Source organism: Prionailurus viverrinus, chromosome D3 (assembly GCF_022837055.1).
Source record: "Prionailurus viverrinus isolate Anna chromosome D3, UM_Priviv_1.0, whole genome shotgun sequence".
Lineage (NCBI taxonomy): Eukaryota > Metazoa > Chordata > Mammalia > Carnivora > Felidae > Prionailurus > Prionailurus viverrinus.
In genome coordinates, this window is record NC_062572.1 from 5,521,686 (window position 1) to 5,549,616 (window position 27,931).

The following is a 27,931-nucleotide window of genomic DNA, read 5'->3' on the forward strand; positions in this document are numbered from 1 at the left end:
CCAGCCCACCGGCCGTGGTCAGGTTACAACATGCTGAGCCTCTTGCAACCGCTGGAGCCTTTGAAGGAGACAGTCGTGAGCTCCTGATTCAAACCACTGTTACCCCATTTTATGAGGCCTTGGCAAGTCTCACCATGTGTGCTTGAATCGCGGCCAAGGCGGGCTGAAGGAAGGCTCATTTAGTAATAGTCCTTGGGACGCGTGGACACCGGCTGCCTTCTCCAGAGCACGTCCTGGGTCACTTTATTCTCTCTGCACACGGCCAGCTCCAAGGAAGCGGGGGGAGGGATCCCTGTGGCCAGGGAGGGGGCTGGGGTGGGGAGGACGGGGCTCGGCAGGCCAAACAGGTTCTGTGTCAACCTCCGTCCTGCCACTGGGGCTCAGAAGCCATCACCAGGGATGGCCCGCCCCTGAGCGGGTGAGGCCGTGTGCATGAAGCTTTATTTGCGGGCCTGAGATGGGGATTTTGTGTAAATTTCATGCGTCCTGAAACAGAGTTCTTTCTGCTTTTCTTTCTTTCTTTCTTTCTTTCTTTCTTTCTTTCTTTCTTTCTTTCTTTCTTTTCTTTCTTTTTCTTCCTTTCTTTCTTTTTCTTTCTTTCTTTCTTTCTTTCTTTCTTTCTTTCTTTCTTTCTTTCTTTCTTTCTTTCCTTTCCTCCTCCAAACACCCAAACATTATTAGGAAATGTAAAAGCATCGTTAGCTCCCGGGATGCATGGAAGGAGGCATCCGGACAGATTTGGCTCTTGGGCTGCAGTTTACTTGAAAACACCCTGCTTTGTTATGGGAGTGAAGTTAAGGAATGGAAGGAATCGTTGTCCTCTGCCTGACTCGGTGGAAGAGCGGGGCCCTGGGCTGGTCTGTGCCTGCCAGAAAGAGTGTGGATGGGACTGCCCGATTCCATCATGGCGGCGGAATTAGGGGGCCCGGATGAGGTCCTGGGAAGTGGGATTGGGCTCGATCCCCGCCCCCCCACCCCGGGGACGGGGGTCAGGACGGTGCGTGCCTCCCAGCACTGTCCCCACTCAGCTGTGATCCTTACTCCCTCACACCTGGAGGGGGGGAGCCTGCGCTGAGGGCAGTGGGTGTAGTGGTCAGACCACAGGCTTTCAGGCGGACTGGAGTTCAAGACCCCTTGCCGCTGCTGGGTTTGTGCCCTTGGGCAACTAAATAGCTTAAAAAAAAATCTCACTGTGCCTCAGTTTCCTCATCCATAAGACAGAACATGTAATAGTATCTACCTCACAGACCAGTTGTCAGGTTTAAATGAAAGAGTGTTGATTCAGATGGGACGCCCTGGCCTGTAGCAACATCGAACCTGCTTCCTAGTGGCTGGTGCAATACAGATGTTTGTTATTGTGCTTCATAAGAGACTAGAGATGGTAGGTGTTTCTAGATGTGTTTGGCAGTTCAGTAATGTCAGGGCACTAGGTCAGTGTCTGTGTGATTTCTTAAGCCTTGACCTCATGGTCTCATGATGGCTGCCACAGCACCATACATCACGCAGGTACCTACGTCACTCAGAGCCAGAAGGAGGGATGGGGCAGTGGCAGGGTTCTGTTCTTTTATTGGGAGTGGGATTTTTTCCCCAGAAGGCCCCCTTTCTTTCTCATTGACTAGCATAAGGTCATGGGCCCGGACCAGAGCTGGACCCACCTTCCTGAAATTCAGGGCCGTGTACCTCAAACTGGAAGCAAGTCAGAGTTCTGTTAGTTGAGGGAGGGGAGAGAGGTGGGCTTTGGGTGAGCAGTACCACGCTCTTATTTAGCACATGGCCCAGCACCCAGATCAAGAAACAGCAGCACCCAGAATCCCCCTGTGTTTTCCCTCTAGTCGCCACCCACCCCAAGCGTGACCACCACCCTGATTTCTTAGCGCGTCGATTGGTTTTCTCTGGTTTTGTACTTTATCAAAATGAAATCACCCAGCAGACAATCCTGCCCGCTGGCTTCTTTTCTTCCCTTTTTTTTTTTTTCATTTTAATGGTTTAATGTTTATTTTTGAGAGAGAGAGCACGAGCTGGGGAGGGGCAGAGAGAGAGGGAGACACAGAATCGGAAGCAGGCTCCAGGCTCTGAGCTGGCAGCACGGAGCCCGACGCGTAGGGAGCGACGTTCGAGGACCCTGAGCTCCTCGGACTGGCTGTCTGAGCCCTTTCTGATCGACAGACCTTCTCTCTCACTTTGTGCTCGGCTCCTGATTGATGAACGTTCCCCCCCCATAACTAAGCACCAGCTTTGAGCATATGAGACGCTTAGACGGGGTCGGAGTGAGTGAATGAACGAACGAACGAACGAAGGCTGTTTTGTCATCCGCTGCTGCTGTGGATAGGACGGGGATTGTGGGTAGATTCAGATCCCCATGGGAGCCCTGCAGGTACCAGAGGCGGGGTTGGGGCGGGGGCGGGGGGGACAGGCTGGTGCGAACTGATTTGGGAGCCGCGGGCGGGAGCGCAAACCCGTCTGAGGAGTTCCGTCCCGACGGGCCGCCGCCTCTTAGGGATACAGGCGCCGGGCTGGCCCATCTCCCAGGTTGTCAGAAGTTGCCGGGAGTCCAGAACTTATCTTTGCCATTTAGAAAACACTGTTGACCCATTCACACGTTTTGAAATCCCGCGTGATGATCCGAAAGGCAGCCTCTGGCCGAAGCTGGCCCGTGGGTGGACAGCTGGTTTCGGGAAGACAGCTGTGGGGCCGGGCTGTGGGGTGTTTTCGGGGTGGGGAGGCGGGTGGGAGAGGGCAGCTAAGACATTCGGGGGGATTTTAATTTTTTTACTTATTGTATTTATTAACGAAGTTTTTTAATGTTTAGTTTTTGAGAGACGCAGAGACACAGAGTGTGAGCAAGGGAGGGGCAGAGAGAGAGAGGGAGACACAATCCGAAGCGGGTTCCAGGCTCTCCGCTCTCAGCACAGAGCCCGACGCGGGGCTCGAACCCACGAACCGTGAGATCGTGACCTGAGCGGAAATCAAGAGTCGCACGCTCCACCGACGGAGCCGCCGTGGGTGAATTTTTACTCGGGTCTGCACGCTTGCCGAGCGCCCCCAGCACCCGCGGGAGGGTCTCCTGCACCCTCAGTGTCCGCACCCCCCCCTCCCCGCGGCGCCCCCGCCTCTGTCACCGGAGCGCAGCTTGGCACGTCCGCCAGAACGTCGCCGACGCGGGCTCCCAGGGCACTCCTCCTGCGTGTTGAGCTTCTGCCGGTCGGCGCTGTGTTTGTGGTTCATCTGTGTCGTCGCAGGCATCCAGCATCCACTCCTCTTCCCCGGCGGGTGGCATCCCACTGTGTGACGTGCCCCCTCTTGTCCCTCGTTTGCGGACCTCTGTGTTTCCAGTTTGGGGTTTTCTGAGAGACGCTGCTGTGAGCGCTTGCTGGTGCTCATTCGTGTGCGGACGGACATAGGTTTTCGTTTCTCTGGGGAAAGCTCTAGAGTGGGTCGCTGTATCGGGGGGTAAGAGTCTGTTCCACGTGAGCAGATAATGCCACCCGTGTCCCAGCGACGGTCGGCCGTGCCTATTAGACTTCCCCCAGCGGTGTGTGAGCGTTCTGGGTGCTCCGGTCCTCATCAGCGTCGTTATCGCCGTCTTTTTTGTGTTAGCCGTTCTGGGGGAGGCTGTCGGGCCCCACCGTGAGGCTAATGGATACCTTCTCTGATGACCAGGCTGCCCGGGACTGGTGGGGTGCCTCCATGAAGTCGTGGGGATCTAGTCTCCCATCTTTCCGCTCCGCCGTGCTTTCTTTGCGGCTTCCATCCTCAGGGCAGCCTCACGATCCAAGGTGGCTGCTCTGGCTCCATCCCTCACGACTGCAGTCCAGGCAGCAGGGGGACTTGTCACCAAATACAAGAGAATTTCTGACGTCGATAATGCCAGGAAGGCAAAACGGGGTGATGGATAGAATGTGACTATGTTAGAAAGGATGGCCTTCTTCTCCTTTTCATTCACTGCTCTGTAGTCCCCAGACTTAGAACAGAGCCTGACGTGTGGTGGGGGAGCTCAGTAAATATTGTTGAGGGATGTAGAGCCCTCAGGGAAGGTTGCACGGAGAGCGTGAGTTTAGACTTAAGAAGCGAGGGGGTCACCAGGGAAGCTGTGGAAGGGAAGGAGCAAGCAGTCTGTGCAAAGGCCCTGTGGCAGAAGCTTGCCCGGTCGGCGGAGGAGCAGCGAGGCCAGTGTGGCTGGAGGGAGTTGATAAAGGGATAGCTGTGGGGAGCCCGGTTGCTCGAGATCTCGTAGGTCGCCGCCAGGGATTTGGATTCTCGTTCCGGGGTAAACCGGGAGCCACTTGGAGGCGTTTGAGCAGGGGAGTGCCGCGAGCCGACCTGTCTTTTAGGAGCGGAACCCTGAGCCCATGGGGAGAGCGGAGCAGCGGCAAGAGCTGAGGCAGGAGAGCCGGTGACCAAGGGAGTGCGGCGGTCCCGACGGTCCGTGGGGGGCGCGTCGCGGGGCGAGCGCGGCCCAGACACGCTGGCGCAAGGGCGTTGGGTGGGAGGGAAGCGGAGGCGTCAGAAATGGCTCAACTTCCGGGCTGAAGAAACCCGGCCGTGGTCTTGGCAAACCGCTCGGCTTTCCTCCGAAAAGCACCCTGAGAATCAAAGGAGGTCGGAACCCGAGCCAAGGGTGCGGCGTTCCCGGGTTCCGCGCTGACTCAGCCTGCGCCGGGGTCCTCCCTGAGCCCCCAGGCCGCCTGGGGCAGGGCGCGCCTGCGAGCCCGGGGTGCAGAGGTGGCAAGAGGCTCGCCTGCCGGGCCGATCCGGAGCGTGCAGGGGCCGGTCCCGTCGCAGGACTGGGCTCGGAGGTGTGTTTCCTCTGGAGCCTGTTTCCTCTCTTCTCGCCAGGGGAGGGATTCGATTTTGCAACTCGGGGGCCAGGTCAAGTTAATGGTTATTCTGCAGGGCTGCCCGGAGCCCAGTGGGTGAGAAGGCGTAAGGGTGCCGCGGGGATGTGATACGGGCCCCGCGGCCGATGGGTCTCCCCCCCCCCGCCGGGACTTGGGGGACGCGCTCGGCCTCCCCACCTCGATGTCTGTGTCTGTTAAGTGAGCCTTCGAGAACGTAATGGGGTGAAGCAGGCAGAAGGCTGTTGTTACCCGAATGGGGCCTTACGGGGAGCGTTGATACGATTCGCCTGCTCTCCCCTTGTCCCCCACCTCCTCGGGGGCAGCGCGGGGTGGGTGGTTGTGCACGGGACGAATGGGGTCCTGGGCAGGTCAGAGCGGGCTTGTTTTCGGCAGTTCCAAAGACTTCCTGGAGGAGGTGGCACCTAGGGAGCGGGGTTTTGGATTTGGGTGGCAAGGGCATCCTGGGGACCGGGGCAAGGGCCGTGGGAGGCGGTGAGCTGATCTGCCTTCCCGGAGTGCACTCGTGTGTGGGAGAACACGGCGAGGCCTTGAATGCCAAGGGCAGGAATTCGTATCTGAAGGTGGTCGGGAACCCAGCGATGGTCACGCTCACGCTGAGCGCCTGCTGTATGCGCTTGCCGTGCCCCGGGTCTAAATCTCATCCGCGGCTCTGCCCAGGAGGGGCTGTTAACTATTCCCATTGGACAGCTGAGCAAGCCGAGGCACCGAGGTGTCGCTGGAGGCCGCACAGCTAGGAAGCGACGGGCGTGGGGTCCAGTGAGGTCCGTCCACACCAGCGCTGCAAATCGTGAATGTGAACACCTTGTGTGATTTGAAATTTTCTGGGAGCCACGTTAAAAAAGAGCCACATGGGGCGCCTGGGTGGCTCAGTCGGTTTAAGCGTCCGACTTCGGCCCAGGTCATGATCTCACGGTCGGTGGGTTCGAGCCCCGCGTCTGGCTCTGTGCTGACAGCTCGGAGCCTGGAGCCTGCTTTGGATTCTGTGTCTCCCTCTCTCTCTGCCCCTCCCCTGCTCGTGCTCGATCTCTCTCTCTCTTTCAAAGATAAATAAACGTTAAAAAAAATTTTTTTTCTTAACACGCCAGGTGCTTCTGGAGACTGTAATTTCTCCTTCAGAGGAAGGAGAATATGGCCTCCTCCGAGAGGCCTTCCTGGACTGCCCTGTTTGACGTGACGGCCCTGTCACTCTCCACCTGGCTTTATTTTTCCCCAGTAAGCGTCAGGGCCTGAAGTATTTCCTGCAAGGATTTGTTTATCTGGTGCTCACCAGTGCCCTCTGCCCCGGGGCCATCACCTCCGCCAGTGCGGGGACCTTGCTGGCTTATTCTCTGCGCTCAGGATGCCGAGGGGCCCCTGCAGGTGCCCCGGGAGTTTTGGGGGGTGCTGGTGAATGGTTGGGGCGCGTGGTGCATCTTTCCACGATCGTCCGGGAGCCCCGACGTCGAGCCTGAGGAGCGCCGTGGGGTCCGCTGGGTGTGCCGAGGGGCGTGGAGGTGGGCCCACAGCCTCCCTGCCGGATGCTGTCCCCGTTCTCCCCGGTGCCAGGGGACCGAGGATGTGAGCTTTGGGCCAGGATGCCATCTGGATGGATGTGGGTTCCGGTGACACTCTGGTTGCTTAGCTTGGCCTTGGCCCCTGTATTGGGCTCCGTAAGTGTCCCCCCCCACCCCCCCACCAAAGACGTGTGAGTTCTAACCCCAGTTACCTGTGAATGTGACCTTATTTGAAAATAGGATTTTTGCCGATGAAATTAAGGTAAGGACCAGATGGGCCCTAAATCCAACGCGAGTTTTTTTTTTTAAGAGGAGAGGACACACAGGAAGGCGAGGCCACAACGGAGGCAGAGTTTGGAGGATCGCGGCCAACGGAGGCTGGGAAGCAAGTCGGGGCCCCCCTTCCAGATTCCAGAGCGCTCAGGGGCAGCCTGGCCCTGCCCACACCTTGGGGTCAGACTTTGGCCACCCCCCGCCACCATAAGAGAACAAATGTGTGTTGCTTCAAGTCCCCCCTCCCGCCCCCGGAGTGACTTCATCCGAGCAGCCGGGTCGGGGGGAGGGGGGCCAGCTGAGGCTTCCCGAGTGTGGTTTCGCGGGGGGTCTTGGATTCCCTGGCTCTTGGGATCTGGCGAGCAATGCTTTTCCGGCCTCCGGACTGAGGTCCCGAGCTTTCGCCACCGCCGGCCAAGGGTGACGGTGAAGTCCCTGGGAGCCGTGGGGCCTTCTCGGCCTCTGCCCACTCCTCAGCTCAGAGCTCATCCCGGCCGCGCGCTCGAGGCCAGGCTGGAGGTCTGAGGCCCTGGAACAACAGCCATGCGGCCCCTGGCCTCTTCCTGCCTTCCTTGGGCCTCCGGTGAAGCGCGGGGCTGGCCCAGGACCCCCCACCTCCCAGGCCCCTCTGGTGATGCCCGGGGCTGGCCCAGGACCCCCCACCTCCCAGGCCCCTCTGGTGATGCCCGGGGCTGGCCCAGGACCCCCCACCTCCCAGGCCCCTCTGGTGATGCCCGGGGCTGGCCCAGGACCCCCCACCTCCCAGGCCTCTCTGTGAAGCGCGGGGCTGGCCCAGGACCCCCCAGCCCATCCCCCGCCCGGCTGTCCCTCCCTGGGCAGCGTCTGGAGCACCTCCCCTCCTGGCCTGGGGAGGCGATGGGGGCCAATGGAGGAGCCCGTGGAGACCACCCTCGGGGTCTGTGACATCCACGTGTGACCTCCATCGGCCTCGGTCCCGGCGCTGCGGCCTGGCCCGTGAGGTGGCGGCTGGCTAAGCCTCAGAATGCGATCACGACTCTGATTTTACAGATTGACTTCACCGAAACAGAGACCGATAGCCGAAAGTCAGCGTGAACGAAACGTTCATTTTTGCCATCCCGCGTCCCCTGGGCCGCTGTCCCGGCCCAAGTTGGGCCCCAAGGAGGCCGTGCTGTGTACTTTAAAAAAAAAAAAATCTCGCTTAAGTAGGAGCTATTTGAAATATATACAAAGGAGGGGCGCCTGGCTGGCTCAGTCCGTTAAGGATCTGACTCTTGATTTCGGCTCTGGTCGTGATCTCACGCTTCGTGGGATCGAGCCGCGCCTCGGGCTGTGCGCTGACGGCTCAGAGCCTGCTTGGGATTTTCTCTCTCCCTCTCTCTATGCCCCCCCTCCTTCAAAATAAATAAATAAACTTAAAAAAAAATAGGTGTACGTACAAAGGAGGAAGCAGATAGCCGCTCTCTGGTAGACATTTCCATGTTCCAGGGCTCATGTTGCTTGTTGACTCAGCAAAAATTTGCTGAGTGTCCGCTGGGTGCCAAGCACTGTCCTAGGCCCTGGGGATACGTCAGTGAATCCATGAACAAAGCAGACAAGGATCCTGTCCTTGTGAGTTCATGACCTAGCGGGGAGACGGAGAAAGAACAGTGGACATAGAGTATGCTGGAAGGCGACAAGGGCCATGGGAAACACAGTTTCAGGGAGATCAGGCGAGAGATCTGACTATGTGGTCACCTTAGGAAGAACATTAGAGGCAGAATAGCCCGTGCAAAGGCCCTGGGGCAGAAGTGTCTGCCAGTCGGCCAGCATGACAGGGTTGAGTAAATGACAGGGACAGAACAGGACGTGAGTCCTGGAGAGGCCACAGGGTGGAGGGACTTGCCGGCTGGGGTGAAGACGACAGCTTTTAGGTTCATTTTATTTTCAAGAAATAAAAGCTTACACAGTATGTTGTATGTTTGACAAATCGCTGTGAAAAGGTCCCAACCGACTGTATCTTTCTGAGGCTCATCTTTTTTTCCCAAGTCGATCTGTTCGTGCTCTGTCTCTCAGAGATAAGCAAACATTAAAAAAAATTAGAGAAAAATATGTTTTAAAAACATATTCGCTGTCGATGGACGTTCAGGTAAGCCGTGGTCCTCAAGGCGTCCTGCCTGTACACGGGCTGCGTCCTCTGCTAGGAATGCCCTCTCCCGTCTTCCTTTCCCGGCAAAGCCCAGCTCACTCTTTCGGTACTGGGCTCACGTGTCTGTCCCCTGTTCCGGGCGGCCTCTCTGACCGTCCAGGAATGGGCTCCTGGCGGGTCTGGTTCGGTGAGAGGCGGTGGTGCCCGGCAAGGGCTCACCTTGGCCCTCTCTCCCAAGTCTTGGTGTTCCGGGCTGTGATCTTTGACCTTGGGGGGAGGGGGAGGGGGCTAGACTCTGTCATATCAGGCAAAAGGCCATGAGCTTGGCTAGCGCTGCTGTCTAATCAGCTGCTGGGTCCAGATGCCTCTGTCCCGATGCCGATCAAAACCAGTGCAAAGTCTGCCCCCTCCTGAGGGTGGGGGGTGGGGCAGCGACAGTGCCGGGGAGGAAGAAGGGTCGGTCACTTCATGCCGGGCGACTACTTGCCTGACCTTCCGGATGCCCCGGGCTCTGCCATACCCTGTTCTGAGCACTCTGCCTCTACAGACGCACGTACACCTCACCCCAGCTCTGCGAGGTGGACCCTACCCTCGTGCCCATTGTATGGATGTGGAGGTTGAGGGTTCACAGAGGAGCAATGACTTACCCCCCGTCACCCAGCCAGAAGGCAGAGCTGGGTCATCGAACGTTCCCTGTGAGTGAGCGGGTGAATGGGGTGGAACCCCAGAACCTGGAAGCCCCTTCTGCTGGAGAGAGAGAGGGAGGGACACGTGGCTTTGCCTGGAGGTTCATTTCTTGGGTCGTGATTTGTCCCCAGGGCAGGGTGAGCTGGACAGCGGACGAGGAACGTGGGGTGGGCTTCTGGGATGCTGGAGTTCCCAGGGCTTCTCCGGGTCCAGCTGAGAAACAGGGCTGGGGAGGGAGGGGAGGCAGGGACCGGAAACATTCTTCGTTTTTTAAAACCCCTCGATTGAGGTATGATTGGCGTTCTAAAGAGCTGTACATATTCAGTGTGTACAACTCGAGGAGTTTGCGGGAAGTGATCGCCCTCCGGCCCGTCGCCGCGGTGTGTGTGGAAAGACCCCCCCTCCACAACTTTGCGCGTGGCTGCTCTTCCTGTTTTCGTTTCGCAAGCCCAGCAAGCCCGGCGATCTCCCATACGCCACAGCGTTTGCAGTTAACAGGACTGCGTCCTCTCCTTAAATATTTGCTAAGAGGGTAGCTCTGCTGTTAACGTGTTTTTATCACACACACACGCACAGGAGGAAGGAGCTGGGACCGACGTCGCGTTCTCTCCTGGCGGAAGCCAGGACAGCCAGGGACCCCTGGTCACTAGCCCCGTGTGTGTCTTTTCCGTGTGGGGGAGGCGAGGGCTGAGACGGCCGCGTCGGGACTCCCTCCCTGTGGGCCTGTTGCAGATTTGAGGATTTCCACGCTGGGCGACCCCCTGCTCCCCACCCCCCCCAGCAGCCTCTCGCCCAGCCCACGCCCACAGGAGCTGTGGGGCCGCCCTCCTCCAGATGGTGCCCTGGCGGGCGTGGCACAGGGGTGGCCCGTGAGCCAGCGGTGGCCCGAGGTGTGTGATTTGGCTCCCAGGAGCGTTTGATTTTGAAAAAGAAATTGTCGCTATTGAGGCAGTTCGGAGATTCCACAGAACCCTTCGCTCAGATCACATTTGTGAGTCAGCTCTATTTGCGTGTATCAGATGTCGTGGTCCCTGTGGCTTCCGTGGCTGGTAGGGAAGATGTGTTTGTCAACAAGTGAGTACGACACCCTGAAATCCAGATTTTGTGGTCAGTCTTCCGGTTTTTTCTTCTTGGCAATGAATTCAACCCGTCTTCATTTCATTGCCATGTCGGTCAAACGCGACACAGCTGAGTCACTGGCACCCACTGTACAGATGGGAAGACCGAGGCTCAGAGATGACCGTCTTGCCCGCGTGGTCCTGGGATCGGGCTGCCTTCAAATCCGCTCCTCTCCCGAGTCTGCCTGTTGGGGACAGAGGGCGGGGCCTGGCTGGCCAACTCCTGCCTTCTGCCTCCTGGACCCGAACGTGCGGCTGTAGCCTCTGCCTGTTGGTTCTGGCTGTTTGGGCACAGTCGGGGGGTGGCTGTCCTTGCTCTGGAAGGCCATGTTCAAAGGAACGTGGAAGGTGACCCATGCTGTGTTGTACCTAACTTTGTGATATTGGGCATCTGTCTCATGGGCTGGCTCCCTGTGACAGACCCAGGCTCTGAGCCTTCAGGGGCCCGTGATGTGGCTGGGCCACGTTGGGGGGTGGGTTGGGTGGTCCTGGGGGGACCTCCCTGTGACACTAGAGCAGGGCTTGCAGAGCTGAGGAGGGAGGCAGGGATTAGAGGCCACTGTATCTGACAGACGGACTGCAGACCTGTTTTCTTCGGCTCTGTCTCGGCACCTCCCTGCCTCAGGGCCTTTGCACTGGACATTGCATCTGTGTGCCGCCCTCCTCCCACCAAATCCACGCGTTCCCCTCGCTGCCCTTTGTTTTTATTCTGTGCTTGTTTTTGTTCTATTTTTGCTGGCGTTTCACCTGTCTACTCCGCTTAAAGTTGCAATCCCCTTCCCTATCGCCGCCTCTCACACGGCCCACCTTTTACCCTCGTGTGCAATACCTGCCTTTCCCCGGCTAGGTTAAAGAGGCCACGACGCTGGGCATTGGGGTCTGTCTTGTTCTCTCTGGTATCCCCAGCTCTTAGAAGAGTGGCTGGTATGTAGCAGGTGCTCAGGAAAAGTTTGTTGAATGAATGAATGATGCCTTTGGCCACACGGAGCCCACGAGTCTGCAGCCCAGCAGCGGGCCCCTCCTGGCCTGTTACTAAAACACGTATGGAAAAATACCCGCAGGGGCTTCCTGGGGGGCTCAGTCGGTTAAGCCTCCGACTTCGGCTCAGGTCACGATCTTAACGGTTCATGGGTTCGAGCCCCGCGTCGGGCTCTGTGCTGACAGCTCGGAGCCTGAGCCTGCTTCGGATTCTGTGTGTGTGTGTGTGTGTGTGTGTGTGTGTCTCGCTCGCTCGCTCGCTCTGCCCTTCCCCCACTTGTGTCTGCTCTTCCTCTCTCTCAAAAACAAACAACTCAACGTTAACAAAAAAAAAATCTTTAAAAACGGAAAAAACAACAGTAAGAGCATCTCGCCGATGAGCGGACACTCCGGAGCAGTGCGTGTGCGGAGAGCGCCCTCCGGGTGCCCGGGTGCGGCCCGGCGGCGCAGCCTGGCTCCGGGCCGCGGTCCTAGCCGCCCGGTGGGGTGGGCACCTGCGGGGACCCGGGTCACGCTCCCCACGGACGTGTTCGTCTCGCCCCCACAGAACGTGCGCATCGACCCCAGCAGCCTGTCCTTTAACATGTGGAAGGACATCCCCGTCCCTTTCTACCTGTCCGTCTACTTCTTCGACGTGGTCAACCCCAGCGCCGTCCTCCTGGGCGAGAAGCCGCAGGTGCGGGAGCGCGGGCCCTACGTGTACAGGTGAGGACGGAGGGGACGCGGGCCCTACGTGTACAGGTGAGGACAGAGGGGACTGGGGGGGGGGGTCCGGTCGTCACCCCATTTTACAGTTGAGGAAACCGAGGCCCCCGGGAGCGGGGAGGCTTGCTTAAGGTCAGTCTGGCTTTCTCCAGGCCGTGCCCTCGTGGTTGAGACCGTGGACTCTGGGGAGAGACCTCCCGGCTTTAAAAACTGGCTTTCTGACTGCAGGACGGGGCGGTCTTTCCTCGTGCCTCAGTTTTGCCGTCTGTAAATGGACGGTAACCGTATCCACCCTGGGGTGGCTGTGAGGTTATGAGGACCGGAGGAGATCGCGGCTCTGCCCAGTAAACGTTAGTTGCTGGCGTATTGTTACGGTTGCTGCGTGACCCTCTTCCATGGGTCGTGGTCTTTGGGAGAGCGCGGCTCGTTGAATTGGCCGGAGCGGTTTTCCGAGAGACGAGGGAGGGCTGTTCCAGCGTGAGACCCAGTTCCCGGCTCCTGCCCGTCCTGCCTTCTGGGACGAGTCACGTCGCAGAACTGCCGACCGGGCTGGTCCGTGAAAGGCTTCGGGGCTGAGCCCGCTTTGCCAAAGTTCCTACTGATTTCTTCCTTCCGGAAGCATTTATTGAGCAGCCCCTGCGTGCTGGGCACCGTGCCAGTCGCTGTGAGAGGCAGACCCAAGCCCCTGCCTCGCAGAGCTGACGTCCAACGAGAGTAAACACGCGGGCCAATCAGGTGGCCGTAAGTGTGGTGAGAGGCACGCAGGGGAAGCCCGGAGAAGTGCTGGAGGGATGGGTGTGGGCGGGAGGTCTAACTGGAGGGTCACGGGGGGACCTCTACCAGTGGAGCGCTTCCCGAGGCCTGGGTGGTGAGAAGGGGGTGCCGCTATCTGAAGATCTGGGGAGAGGAGGGCCCCAAGCAGAGGCGGCGGCAGGTGCAAAGGCCCTGAGGCAGGCAGAGTCTGGTAGTCCGGGAAGGAGAAGGCCTGTGTGGCTGGCCTGGTGTGAGTGAGCGGGGGAGAGTGGCAGAGACAGGGCCAGAGCATTGGATGGGGTTGGGTGTCGGGGACCTTGGGGGCCACACTAGGGGCTTGATTTTATCTTGTCCTCAAAGAAGGCTTGTTGGGGAGAGGGTCTCCACTTTTCAGACTTTGTCCAGGTGCCTTGTAGAGAATGGGTTGAACGGGACAATAACGGATCGAAGCGGCTGAGACTTACGTAGCGTCTCCTGTGCTTTGGGCCGCTGTCGGGTGGCTTGATGTGCACCGACCCACTCAGCCCTCACACAGCCCTACGAAGCGGGGCTTGTCATCGCTCCCATTTTATAGACGGAAAAACCGAGGCCCCGGTAGTGAGGGACAGAGGCAGGGTTCGAGCCTGGACCCCGTGTCCCCAGAGTGCACATTCCTAACCACCGTGCCACGCCGCGTCCCTCGGAAAAGCAGCCGCCTGCCGGGGGCAGTGGGGGGAGGCTGTGAAGGGGGTGGCACTCGGCCAGGCGGGGGGGGGGTGTGTTGGGATCCGGGTGCCCTTCGGGGTGGCCCCGAGGAGCCCCGCGGAGGCTTGGGCGCCCGTTCTCACGGTGGGCTCAGGGAAGGCGGCTGGGGGCCCTTGGCTCCCGGCGGGTGCTGCGTCCCTGTGCGGCTGGGACCCGCTGACCCCGACTTCCCCACCCACAGGGAGTTCAGGCACAAGAGTAACATCACCTTCAATGACAATGACACCGTGTCATTCCTCGAGTACCGCAGTTTCCAGTTCCAACCTGACAGGTCCCACGGCCTGGAGAGTGACTACATCGTCATGCCCAACATCCTGGTCTTGGTAAGGCTGCCCCGGGCCGCGGCCACCCCCCCCCCCCCCCCCGCCCCGCTGGCCCTCATCCCGGTCCCTGCGGGTCTCCGTCTCTCTTCTCGCCTGCCCCCTCTGCAGGGCCGTCCTGCGTGGGGCCCGGCTCTCAGCCCATTGAGTTTCCCAGGTGCGTCCTTTCTTACTGGCTTGGGGGGCCCGGCCCAAGTCCTTGTGTGTCCTTTCTTCGTCTGCAAATCTAACATCTCCAAATGGAGGTGCTGGTGGGGGACTTCCTCGGGCGCCCCAGGTCGTGTCACTGTCTGCAGCGTTTGCAGGCGGGGCCTCCGTCCTCTGCAGCTGGGCCACAGTCGTCGCTGGGCTTGCTGACTGTGTGCCCGTGGGCTGGGGTTCCCGAGCCCGCCTCCAGGCTCGCCGACTCCCTGGGAGGGCTCGCGGGACCCCACTGTGATCTGTTACGGAGGAAGGGTGCGGCACAAAATCAGCAAAGGGAAAAAGGCGTGTGGGGTGGAGGCCAGGACTCCCCCACATCCCCCGGCAACAGGCTGTGACAGCGCACGCGAGTGAAGGCTTATCCCCCGGGAGACCTCTAGACACTCCGTCCCCAGGGCTTTAATCGGGGGCTGGTCACGGAGGCACCTTCTGCCTGGCACCCACCGAAATCCAGATCCCCGGAAGGAAAGCAGTGGTCGGGGTAAATCATACTGTTTGTAGGAGGAGTCCAGGCACAGAGAGCCCCCCACCCCCACCCCTTATCAGTCAGAGAGGGGTGGGAACCCCTGCAAACCCAAGTTCCCAGATGGCGGCCAAGGGCCAGTCTTGCCAGCAGGCCTTTCTAGAGACAGGGGGCTCACGCCTGTCGTGTTAATGCTCTGCTAACACGCTTAGTGTTGATGGGCCTTACACACGTTACTTTGTCTACTTGTCGGTGATCCGGGGCCGGCCCTCGGCTGGGCCCTGGATCCGAGGCGAACTCACCTGCTGAGTCCGTCGGCCGGCCGGGACAGGGGAACGAATGCATCCCGAAGCTTCACAGCTGCCTCCCCCAGAGTTCGATCCTTAAGCTTTGGCAGCGAAGACGCTTTGCCCCACCGATCAGGCGGGCACAGCCCTCCCGAGAAGTCCCAGGGTTCGTGAGCGTTCGTGGAAACGGACACGCTCACGTCCTGCCGGGAGGAACTGGGAGGGGCCGTCGGAGGGTAGTGACTTTAAATACAAATTGCACCTTGCCTCCGACCTCAGAAACTCCACGGGTAGGAATGTGTCCTCCTGATAGCCTAACACACACAGAAGATGTTTGTACCCGCGGATATTCATTTTGGCAACCGCGTCAGAGCAGGTTCCAGAAACAACCTAAATATTGTTCTACCGCGTGCAGTTTCGTTGCGGTGGTTTAGTGCAGCCAGGCGGTGCTAGGACCTGGCCCGGCAGTAGGGGGCGGGGATGCGCGCGGTGGGCGGGGCCGGGGGCCCGGGGGCGGGGGGCGGGGCCGGAGGTGGTGGCTCAGAGCCGTCCCTAAGGTACATCCAAGGGGGAGAAAGGCGGGTACGGAACACAAGCAGACGGCTATCAGCATTCATAAAGGAGCGGTCCTTGCGTGCACGCCCCACGTACACACGTGTGCTTTTACGTGTTTTGAACGGGGGAGCAAACTTCTGTAAGGGGCCAGATAGTAAATATTTTAGGCTCCGAGGGCCACGTAGTCTCTGTTGCAACCGTCCGGTTCTGCCTGCCAATCCACAAACAGCCAAAGACAACACAAATGGGTAGACGTGGCTACGTGCCAATGAAACTTTGTTTCATATGGACACCGAATGTGCGTTTCCTGTCACGTTCATTGTTTTGAATGCCCTTTTCTTCAACCGTTTGGAAACGTAAAATTGTGGGGCGCCCGGGTGGCTCGGCGGGTCGAGTCTCCCGACTCCAGCTCGGGCCGTGGTCTCGCGGCTTGTGAGTTCGAGCCCCGCGCCGGGCTCCCTGCGGTCAGCACAGAGCCTGCTTCGGAGTCTCTGTCTCCCTCTCTCTCTCTCTCTCTGCCCCTGCCCTGCGGTCTTTCTCTCAAAATTGAGTAAACGTGAAAAATATACAAAAGTGTTCTTGGCTCTCAGACCGTACGGGAACAGGTAGTGCGCTGGCCTGGGCCCGGCGTGACGCCCAGGGTGGACGGACCCGTGGCATCTAGCCTGTCGTGTCCCCGGGCTCTGCAGGGCGCGGCGATGATGATGGAGAACAAGCCCATGAGCCTGAAGCTGATCATGACCTTGGCGTTCAGCACCCTCGGAGAGCGTGCCTTCATGAACCGCACCGTGGGCGAGATCATGTGGGGCTACGAGGACCCTCTGGTCCACCTCGTCAACAAGTACCTGCCAAACATGTTTCCCTTCAAGGGCAAGTTTGGGCTCTTTGCGGAGGTAAGTGCGGCTCGTCGAGCAGTTCGGGGGCCTGGGTCGTGTCCTCGTTGCCACGGCCTGGAAGATGGGTCAGCGGCCTGCTTTTCGGGCTGGCCGGGGACCTGGGGGCATTGGGTGGTCAAGGGCAGAAAACCTAACTCAAAGTGGCTTAGGACAAGTAGAGAGTTTGCTGGCTCATCAGACTGGAAACTCCAGGCCTGTGCTCAGGTGCGGCTGGATGCTTGCGGCTGCCGGTGGACGAACGGAGACCGGCGGCCGGGCAGGCGGGTCACGAGTGTTGACCCCGACGTTGCCCCGGGCTGCCTGCTTCCTCTTGATCTCGACCCCTGATAGTCCGGTAGGGATTGGGCTCCTGAGCCCTGGGCCGACGGACAGCCTGACCTTGGCTCCCTCAACCGCAGGTTTCAGCGAGCCCTCCGAGTGGCTCCAGCCTCGGCCTCCCCTTTGGGCGCTGCTGCTCTGTGTTGGGGGGCGCGGGGGAGGCAGGCTGGGATTCCGCCCCCGGCACGTGATAGACACTCACTACGTTTTGGCAGGTTCTGAGTGGGTGGGTAAGCTGGCAAGTTTGGGGTTAAGTGACATGATTCCTTTCAAAGCGTCTTCCAGACTCGTAAACAAGTGAGAATTCTCGCAAAGCGAGTAGCAGCCGCGTAACCTATGTTTGCGTATAACGGAGACCCCGAAATAACATCCCAGCAGTGACGGTTCAGTGTTGGTGTGGTGTCTTCATATCCTTCAGGGATCCAGAGTGTTTTTCCACTACTCTGCTCTGCTCTCCTTACGGTGTGGTTTTTGTACTCTAGATTACCACATGGTCCCGTGTGGCTGCCAGAGCGCCCGCGGCCGCACCCACCTTCCGGGAAGCAGAATGGGAAGGAAGGAGCGGTTGGGGATGGAAATGGCAGGCAAGGGAGTGGAGGATGAAGCAACATGACCCAGCCGTCTCCTTCTTTGGGAGGGAGGAAACCAATTTCCACTTGCTTTCCCTTGGCCAGAACTTAGTCAAGTGGCCGCGCCTACCTGCAAGGGAAGTGGGGAAATGCAGCCGAGAAGGCTAAAGGCCGCAGCTGCTGTGCTGATGCCCTGAGTAAGGTTTGGGTTTTGTTACGAAGGAGGAAGGGGAGGCTTCTAGATTTCACCCCACGGTCCCTCATTTCTTTGTGTGCTTTGCGTGTCTTTGCTGTGAATTAGAAATCTGCTCCTAGGAAATCTCCTCAGAGTGCCAGAGCCTGGGGCTTTCTGTCCAGAACCTGCTCGATAACAAACATTAGGTCCTGTATCCGTTAGGATAGACCAGGTTATGCTGTGTAATAAGCAGCCCCAGAACCTCAGAGGCTCGAAACAGTAAGTTCTCTCCTGGCTTGTATGCTGTGTCCAGTGTGGGTGACCAGGGGGCCGTCTGCTCTTTTTGGCCACTTCAGGGACCCAGGCTGAGGGAGGCGGCAGCTTGACGCACGCTTCCATGACCCCTGCAGCAGCGGCAGAAAGCACGGTGACATGTGCATGTGCTAGCTCCTAAAACTTCCACGCGGAAGTGGCGTTTCCGTTGATTGGAGAGGTCCCATGACCTTGCTTTATTTTAAGTCTGGGGGGAGGGGGGCATTCTGCTATTCCCCCCGGGGAGGAAGAGCAGACTCTCCTTGAGTCAGGAAGGGAAGGTAGGACGCTTTCTAGGAGGGACGCTGGAATCGAGTGCCTCTTCTAGAAAGCCCTCTTCTGGAAATGCTCCCTCCTCTTGGTCCCCAGGCACCGGGATGCAGCGGTGAACAAGATATCGAGGCCCCTGTCCTCTGGGTGAAGCGGGGAACGGCCTCTAAATAAACGGGTGTGCTCGAGGGCCGGACCCCAGGGCCTTTGCCCCTGTCGCCAGGCTTAAAGACGCCGTTCTCTGTCGTTGTCCGCAGCTGAACAACTCCAATTCCGGGCTCTTCACCGTGTTCACGGGGGTCAAAGACTTCAGCAGGATCCATCTCGTGGACAAGTGGAACGGGCTTAGCAAGGTGAGGGCGAGGGGCGGTGCCCTCCTGCTCGGGGGCCGGGCGGGAGCCACAGAGGCCACCTGTGCTGGGGTCCTTGTTTCTCTTGGAACTCCGGAGGGTGTTCCCCTCTGGAGTGGAGACCGTTCTCGAAGTCGGGGATTTTGCCTGTGGTCGGGGTTCAACTAGCTCTTGGTTCTGAACGGGCGGGTGGGGAATAGAAGCTCTACTTATGTAGCACCTAGTGTATACCAGGAAGTGAGTTCTTTCTTTCCTTTTGTCGAATTTACAAAACCACTTCAAGAAGACGACGCTGATCCTATAACCACCCATTGCATTGAAAGATGTAATTACGCTAGGAACACAGGAAGACGCTCACATTAAAAGGATAAGACAACAGGGGCGCCTGGGTGGCTCGGTCGGTTAAGAGTCCGACTTCGGCTCCGGTCAGGATCTCACGGTTTGTGAGTTCGAGCCCCGCGTCGGGCTCTGGGCTGACAGCTGGGAGCCGGCTATAAAAATTAAAACAAAGAAACGAAAAACCAGTAGAGACAGATTAAGTGCCCCTTGCACCCCTCCACACGCCGGCCCCCCTGCACTGGGGCACAGCGGGGAGTCCACGGTGTGCAGTGGGGGGCCTTCCTGTCCTCCTCTGTCCCTTCCACGCCCGCGTGCGAGGTGGGTGTGCTCCTTCGAAGGTGACGAAATGCGTTGCCCTGCAACTTGCTGTTTTCCACCTTACTTGCCTTTTCTTGTTACGGATGCAAATGTTGTTCACACCTGCCAAGCGCTCACCGTGACCTGGGGGCCCCAGCGATCCCCCCCCGCCCCCCCCCCTCCGTGCCCGGAGCGGCCAGATCACCCTTTGCAGCCGGTAACAACCCTTCCCAGCGGAGGCTGTCCGCCTTCTCCGGCTTGTGTTTTCAATGCACAGATACGCGCGTGCACACCACAGAGGGCCAGAAGGGGAGGGGTCCGTTTTGTTCTTTCCAGGCCTCACTTCCCAGAGGCAGCTGCTGGGTTGAGATCGCCCCCTGGGGGACGGGGGCACCATTATGATTTTAAATATTTTGCTTACCGTAGATGTTTTACAGTAAATACGGCAAATGCTTCACTCACCCCCTCCCTTACCTGTGTTCTGGTGACGTCCTCTCTGAATGGTGAGGACGCCAGAGTCTCACCTCTCACCTCCCTCCTCTCCTGCTCACTGTGCCCCTTGGAGATGGGGGGGGTTCTACAGATAAAGTCACCGCGTCCCCGGGGCAAAGGTGCCCGTTCGAGGGTCCGTGTTCGCGAGCGGGGAGCCGCAGCCGACGCTCTCTGGCTGTCCGTGCGGCCGCCCGCTCGCCTCCCCGAGGGGACCGGCTTCTGGGATGGAGTGGTGGGTGTCCTTCTCCCCGGGGCCCCGTGCGGTGGCCGCCCCAGGTCGGGCGTGGTCATCGCCGAGAGCCGTCGCGGAGCTCAATGGGCGCGTCCGAACGCTTCCCCGCAGGTCAAATACTGGCATTCTGACCAGTGCAACATGATCAATGGGACGTCTGGACAGATGTGGGCGCCGTTCATGACTCCCGAGACCTCACTGCAATTCTACAGCCCCGAGGCCTGCCGGTAATCGCTGGGACATCCTGGGTCATCCTGGGCCTCCCCCGGGCAGCGAAAGTTGGCTTTGCGGACGCTCACGGCCTAACCGAGTGGCTTTTCGCGTGTGCTTGGGAAGGACGTTTGGCTCTTTGTGTGTTCGTGGGCCCTTGGCACGGTCCGGAACACTCTTCGGTTACACCGTGAAGGGCCACAGCCCTCCTGCACCCAGAGAGGCTGCGGGCAGGGGTCGGCATGCTGGTAAGGGGCAGGAAGCCATCGGGTCCCCAGGGCTGGGAACGGGGTGAGCACCGGCTCCCTGCGGCATCCGTCCAGCCGCCCACTTGTCCGGTTGGATGCTGAGATCTCTAGACGCGTGTCCGACAGCCTCTTTGGGCTCCAGAGTGTGGCCTTGGAGGCCCGGTGGACTCTGGGGGCCCCAGTGAGGGTGAGAATAGACAGAGCTCTCCTCTGAGAGACCCCTCTGCTGGAGCCGCCTTTGCTGTGCCTCTGTTTACTTTTTAAAATGAGAAATTTCAACCCAGAGAAAATGGCAGGTGCCATTTCCCTCAGTTTTGGAGGTCATTTCTCTCCTGCCCCATCCGCTCTCTGGTCACTGCTCAGCCCCCGGGACCGCCCGAGAGTAAGTTGGACGCCTCAATACCTCCGGGAGCGTTTTCTAAAAACAAGCACGTTTTCTTGTGCGAGCACATTACCGTCATGAAAATGAAGAAATCTAGCGTCCGCCTTAACACTGTTGTCTGGGCCGCCGCTGTCCCCTAACTAAGAACGCGAGTCCTGTCTGCAATTTTAGATTTTCTAGTGGCTGCGTTAAAAAAAGTAACAAGACGTACACGAAGTTAATTTTAACGATAGGTTTTATTTGACCCAACTGTATCCAGAACATTACCACATTGGCCTGTAAGCAATGTCAAATGTTGTTGAGATGTGTCACTTTAAAAAAAAAATTTTCTTTGTATCAAGCTGTAGAAATGTGGGATGTGTTTTAGCTTATGGCGGGCCACACCCAGACTCGCCCCATCGGAGGGGCGTGTGTGACAGGTGGCCTCCGTGGATGGCACGGTTGTAATCCAGAGTCCATATTCAAGTTCAGAAGTGCCTTTGAGAAACACGGCAGGGTGAACAGGGTGGGGGACACGGTGCCGCTGGCTGAGGCGGTGGCGGCTCAGTCACCACGTGTGTGCAGAACTGAAGCTGGATGTGCGATCAGCCCGGGGAGGCCGGACTGAGAAAAAGGACCAGGGGCAGGAGGGAGCACGTCTGAGCCACAGCCAGGGGGCCCGTGGGGGTGCTGCAGAGGGGCTGGACCCCAAAGAGGCTTTTGGGCCGTGGTGAGGACAATGGATCTTATTCTAGATAAGACTGGAAGCAATTGATGGGGCGCCTGGGCGGCTCAGGTGGTTAAATGTCCGATTTCGGCTCAGGTCATGGTCTCGCGGTCCGTGAGTTCGAGCCCCACGGGGGGCTCTGTGCTGACAGCCCGGAGCCTGGAACCTGCTTGGGATTCTGTGTCTCCCTCTCTCTCTGCCCTTCCCCTGCTCATGCTCTGTCTCTCTCTCTCTCTCAAAAATAAATAAATGTTAAAAAAAATTAGAAAAAAATACTGGAAGCAATTGCACTTTTTTAAATGTTTATTATTTATTTTTGAGAGAGAGTGTGAGAGGCGGAGGGGCAGAGAGAGGGGGAGACACAGAATCCGAAACAAGCTCCAGGCTCCGAGCTGTCAGCACAGGGCCCGACGCGGGGCTCGAACCCACGAACCGCGAGATCGTGACCTGAGCCGAAAGTCGGACGCTCAACCGACTGAGCCACCCGGGCGCCCCGGGAAGCAATTGCGACTTCACGTGGGGACACGACATACTGTGTTCTTATTTTAAACTGCCATCTGCTCGTGGAGACCAGATGGGTGTGGGTGGGGAGGCGGGGAGAGCGATTGGCAATCCCCCCCGGCTGAGAGACGGAGGCAGCTGCTGGGACCTGGGGGCTGGGGGGGGGGGGTGGCAGTGCAGGTGGAGACAGTGCAGTGAGGAGGGGCTCAGCTGGGGCCGCCTTCAGCGGGACCGGCCAGGCCGCCATGTGCGGGACGTCATCCTCTACCCCGTCTGCCCCCCACAGGTCCATGAACCTGGTCTACAAGGAGTCAGGGGTGTTCGAAGGCATCCCCACCTATCGCTTCGTGGCCCCCAGCACCTTGTTTGCCAACGGCTCCACCTACCCGCCCAACGAGGGCTTCTGCCCCTGCCTGGAGTCTGGGATTCAGAACATCAGCACCTGCAGGTTCAGTACGTGCCTCTCGTCCCCCCGGGAGGGTGGGCGGGAGGGTGTAGCCGGTCGCGACCAGGCATCTCTCTGTCCCTACGCGCCCCCGCCGTCTGTCTAATCTCTGGCCTCTTTACTCTTGCTAATTCCATTAATTGGCCAGAGATAAGGAGGGCAGCGGACCGATGATCTGAAAAAGCAATACGCCGCGTAGATTAGTGGCTGTCGCACGAATTCCCACAACCTTAGGGGCCGAGAGCGACAGCGTGAGACGCAGGCCTCCCCAGCCTCCCCAGGCGAGGGCCCAGATGCCCGCGGGCTGACACCTTCCTGGTGGACGCTCGAGGGCAGATCCACGGGCCGCTGTGCCCTTGGGGGGCCCCCGGAATCCCTTGGTTCCTGGCCCCTGTCTCCAGCCTCGCCGCCAGCGACACCACGTCTCTCTGGGCCCACGTCCACGATCATCTCTGATCCCACATCTCTCCTGCGTCCCTCTTCCAGTTTGAAGACCCCGGAGACCATCCCGGGCCCCCCCGGGGGGTAATCCGGGCCACACGCCCTGAGTTAAAGGCTAGCCGATTAGCAGCCTTAATTCCACCTGCGTCCTTCGGTCCCCTTGGCCGTGGGGAGGCTAACGTTTTCACGGGCTCCACGGACGTCTTTGGGGAGGGCCTCGTTGTGCCTGCCACACCAGGAGACGTGCCTTGAGGACGCGGCCTCGTGGGAAGGGCCCTTTGCCCCATGTGGGGAGGAGAGGGAGCCTCTGCTTGTGGATGGAGCGGTGAAGGGGGTCCGCCCTCCCTCCCGGGACCCCGCCTCCTCGCGGTCCGGGCCCCTCCCTTTGGCCCCCGCCACGTCGCACTGCCGTCACCCCACGTACCGTCTGTTCCCCAGTCTGCCCGGTGCGGTCACTCACCACTGGCCCCACGGGGCTACGTAAATCGAAACGGGTTTGAATGCAACCAGGTTGAAAAGGTGGTGCCTTAGTCGCACTGGCCGCCTTTCAGATGTTTACCACCCACGTGTGCCTGGTGACCTCCGTACGGGTCGGCCAGCACAGAAGGACATGTTCATCGTTGTAGAAAGGCGTGTCGCACGCTGTTCTAGAGAGCAGCCCGAGGGACCTTTCCAAAACACGGATTGCCAGCCAGCCCTTTGCTTCAAATGTCTAACAGCTCCCCCGGACGTATGCCGGAGCCCTGACCCTGGTCTCCGTGCTCTGCGTGATCTGGCCCGTGCCAGCTTCTCTGACATCGTTTCTTCCTCTGCTTCCCCCACCAGCTAGTCTTCAGCCCCATCGTCTTCTCCCTGTTTCTAGTGTCTGTCAAGCTTGGTCCTACCTCAGGCCCTTTGCATCAGCTGTCCCCCTGCCTGCAGCGTCCTTTCCCGAGATATCCATGTGGATCTATGTGGATCGTTCCCTCCTTTCCTTTTGGTCTGTTCAGATGCCACCTCCTCCAGGTGGCCTGCCCTGATTTGCATGCTGAAGTTGCCCCCGCCAGCCACTCTCTGTCACTTCACCCTTGGTGCTCGGCACTCCCTGAAATCCCTGACTGTGTTTTGTTTTATTTATTGTTTTTATTTTATTTTATTTTATTTTATTTTATTTATTTATTTATTTATTTTATTTATTTTATTTTTATTTATTTTATTTATTGTCTGTGTCCTTCACTAGACTGTAAGTGTTCTCGGCAGGGCTCTGTCCTCAGCTTCTAGAACTGTGGCTGGTATGGAGCATTTGAAGGTATGGGTGTGTGGGTGTATCCTGCACTTAGGACATTGGGGCTCAGGACTGGGACATGCCCGAGGTCACACGGTTGGTGGGACAAGAAACCACTCCTCACATGACTGGGTCTTGCCTCCTGGGGGCCTGTGGGGGGCCGAAGCCGCATTTCCAGCTGGAGATGGGGATCTGAGAGGGGTGGTTTGCAGCAGGGTTTGTGGGGGAGAAGGACTGTCTGCGGGTTGGACGACGTCCCCAAGCTCAGGCAGAATGGGGTGCTCGGTAGGTGACGGGTTTAGAGCTGGGGGCTGGAAATGCCCTCCGTCGTGGCCTTGTGTGAGCCCCCCTGGCCTTGCCCTCTGTTGAATTCTTCCTTCAGTGGGGTCTGTGGGCATGGCTCCAGAGATCAGCTGTCGTCGGAAGCTGCCTTCCGCCCCGTGTGCCAGCTCGGTTTTCTTCCGGGCTGGCTTTGCTGCCAGGCGGGCTCTCCGCTCGGGCCCCAGGCTCCCCTGCTCTCCTCTGGGGTCCTGCACAAAGGGGGGCCACATAAGACCTCCTCATCCTGCAAAAGCTCCCAGGGTTCACCCTGATTGGTCCACCTTGGATCCACGGCCAATCACCGTGGCCAAGGGTTATGCCGATTGGCCAGGCTGTGTCACATGCTCAGCCCCTGATTCCGTGGGTGGGGCCAGCACTCGCCTAGCCTGTGAGGGGCGGGCTGGTTCCAGGGTTGGGGTCTAGGTTGCAGAAAAAAGAGTGGGTGCCCGGCAGGCGCAGACCGTATGTCCATCCGCTCGGGAAGGCGAGGGACGAGGTTGGCACTGTCTCATCTTAGCACATCTGCCCAAACGACCTCAAAAGTGCAAGGGGATTTTAGGGGCATCCGGGTGGCTCAGTGGGTTCAGTGTCCCAGTCTTGATACGGGCTCAGGTCATGATCTCCCAGTTCGTGCGTCGGGGCCCCAGGTGGGGCTCTGTGCTGACAATGTGGAGCCTGCTTGGAATTCTCTCTCTTCCTCCGCCCCGCCCCCCACCAAATAAATAAATAAACTTTAAAAAAAAAGCGCAAGGGAATTAAAACATAGGTATAAATAAGATTTTTCCCTTTTGTGTTGAAATGAACACGTGGACCGAGAGGTCCCCAAGCAACACGTGCAGTTTGAAAGTCCACAAAGCGCACGGACCCGTGTAACCGGCACCCGGATCATGACTCTCGGCTCCTCAGACTTCCGTGCTGTGTAAGGTCCTCAGACTTGCTCAGCAGAGCCTCTTAGTCATAATCTGTGGCGATCCTGGGCTTCGGTCTGGCTGGGGGCACCACAAAGCTGTAAATGGCTGACCACTCATTGCCCGTGCCGTTTGGAAATCAAATAGAAAAGGGCTCGTGCGTGTGTGCTTGCTAGGAAAAATCAAGCGTGCTTAGCGTCCGAAGCAAGGGATGGCACGTTGGTCTCACCCACTTTAGGTTTCCCCAGGCTTGGATGCATGCGGGGGCTTGTTTGAGATTTGCGACCCTCAAGGGCCTGACGAGGTGACTGCCCCCCTTACTGAGGGTCTGTCTCGCTTCTGCCGTCTGTAAACATGGGGTCCTCGTGTTTGCTCTGGTGGTCTCCTTTCACGGCAGAGATGGGAGAATGGGAAATGAGGTTTTCCGAATTGTGGACGTTGTCTCTGGGGCTGGGGTGCTCAAGGTAGCTTCGAAGGTCCCAGGAGGTGGCTTTAAGTGACATTGACCGACTTGGGAGAGAGGCTTCGTGCTTTCCCAGTCCCTTACCCTCCTTCCAGGTACCCCCAGCAGAGTCTCTGTCGGTGCTAAGAGGCCTTTCCGGTGCCCATCTTTTTTTTTTTTTAATTTAATTTAAATTTTTTTTTTTTAACATTTATTTATTTTTGAGAGGCAGAGCACAAGTCAGGGAGGGGCAGAGAGAGAAGGAGACACAGAATGTGAAGCAGGCTCCAGGCTTCGAGCTGTCGGCACAGAGCCCGACGCGGCGCTCGAACTCACCAACCGTGAGTTCATGACCTGAGCCGAAGTCGGACGCTCAACCGACTGAGCCACCCAGGCGCCCCTCACCCATCTGTCTTTTTAAAAGATTTTTATTTTTTTTATTTTTTAAAAGTTTATTTATTTATATTGAGAGAGAGTGCCCCAGCAGGGGAGGGGCAGAGAGAGGGGGAGAGAGAATCCCAAGCAGCCTCTGCCCTGTCCGGACAGAGCCCACTTTGGGGCTCAAACTCACGAACCACGAGATCATGACCAGAGCCAAAATCAAGAGTCAGACACGTCACTAACTCAGCCACCCAGGAGCCCCTAAAATTAACCATTTAAAAATGTTCAGTCCAGGGCTGCCTGGGTGAGTCGGTTAAGTGTCCGACTTCGGTTCAGGCCATGATCTCACGTTTCGTGAGTTCGAGCCCCGCATCGGGCTCTCTGCCATCAGCACGGAGATCCTCTGTCTCCCTCTCTCTGCCCGTCCCCACCCCCCTGTCAAATTAATGAACATTTTTAAAAATGTAAAAAAAAAAAAATGCAGTTCAGTGGCATTTAGCACATTTACAATATTGTGCACCTACCGTCTCTGTCTAGTTCCAGAATGTTCTCATCCTTCCGAAAAGAGACCCAGACCCGTCACCAGCCACTCTCCATCTCCCCTCCCCCGGCCCCTGGTGAGCTCAGTCTGCATTCTGTCTCTAGGATTTGCCTCTTCTGGATCCTCGTGGGTTTTTGAGAGAGACTCATTCTTTTCCTCGTCAACTCATTGTCCGTCAGGCCCTTTGTACGTTGTCCTGAGCATACGAGGATGCGTTGGTGTTTGCCTTGCTCGCTCAGTTGATGGGGAGGTTCGGCCTCATGTTTCTGGGTGTGAATTGCTCACACGGAGGGGCCCGAGTCAGTCCCTGTTCACGCTTGCTGGCGTCCGTCCCCCACACCGGCTGCTGGGAGAGGAGAAGCGAAGCAGGTGCGTCTCCTTGCTTCCCATTACGTTAGGGAGACCTGGCCGCAGGCGTGCACCCCTCAGCGTCTCCGAAGATTGCCGCGTTGCCTGCGGAATACAGCCTGGGCTGCTTGGCTTGGCGATCGAGATACCCCTTCCCCACCCAAGTCCAGATCTGGCCTCGACTTACCTTTCTCTCCTCAACTCCTGTAATTCTCCTCCACGCCCTGTCTGCTCCACGTGCACCGTGCATTTCCCCACCTCCCTGCCTTTGCTTCTGCCAAACCCTCCCCCTGAAATGTCGTGCCCTGGCCTTCCCTGCCTGGCGTATTTGAGCCATCTTCCTTTCCTTCCTGTGATCTCCTTACCCGTGTCAGCAGCAACTCCGTTCCCATCCCTGGGACACAGGGCTCGTCTCTTCCCAGTGCCTGGCATCTCTTGGGCACTTGACAGGCATTTACAGGCCGGATGAAGGGAGTCTCTCTGTCTACTTATTGTCGTTTGCATTTTGTCATCGTCCGCGGGCTCTGCAGGCAGCGGCTCCGTTTCATCCCGTGAGCCTGGCACGAAGCAAGCCTTGGACGTGCTGACGCTCTCCCTCGTCTGATGCCCCCCCTTCTCTCCGCCCCTCTGCCTTCTAGATGCACCCTTGTTTCTCTCCCACCCTCACTTCTACAACGCCGACCCGATGCTGGCAGAGGCGGTGCTTGGCCTCCACCCCAACCCAGAGGAACATTCCTTATTCCTGGACGTCCACCCGGTGAGCCCTTGCCTGTCAGCCTGTGGGGGGCGGGATGCCAGCTTCTCCCCCTTCCCTCCCCCCAGGCACTGAGCTAGTCTGCTGGTGGGGTAGGGGGGTGACGGGAAGCCTGGCTTTCCTTGGCATTGATAGCTTCCGGAATGTCAAGCTGTCAGAGGTCCCTACTTTGCCCTGACTCCATAGTTCAAGGGATTCATTATTTCGTCACAGGGGAATTGTCTTTCTGAAAGGACCATAAGACAG

At 58.4% G+C, this 27,931-nt stretch overlaps 1 protein-coding gene across 5 annotated transcripts in view; it reads left to right on the forward strand.

Annotated features, from left to right (window-relative positions):
* The window catches only part of SCARB1 (scavenger receptor class B member 1), a 68,716-nt gene that overhangs the window by 26,243 nt on the left and 14,542 nt on the right, over positions 1–27,931 (forward strand). For all 5 annotated transcript variants that reach the window (XM_047826811.1, XM_047826813.1, XM_047826810.1 and 2 more), the window contains exons 2-8: positions 12,063–12,220; positions 13,899–14,040; positions 16,233–16,436; positions 18,341–18,436; positions 19,905–20,020; positions 22,127–22,293; positions 27,570–27,688. In XM_047826811.1, the coding sequence (XP_047682767.1) occupies positions 12,063–12,220; positions 13,899–14,040; positions 16,233–16,436; positions 18,341–18,436; positions 19,905–20,020; positions 22,127–22,293; positions 27,570–27,688 (1,002 nt within the window). The remainder of the gene's footprint in view (positions 1–12,062; positions 12,221–13,898; positions 14,041–16,232; positions 16,437–18,340; positions 18,437–19,904; positions 20,021–22,126; positions 22,294–27,569; positions 27,689–27,931) is intronic.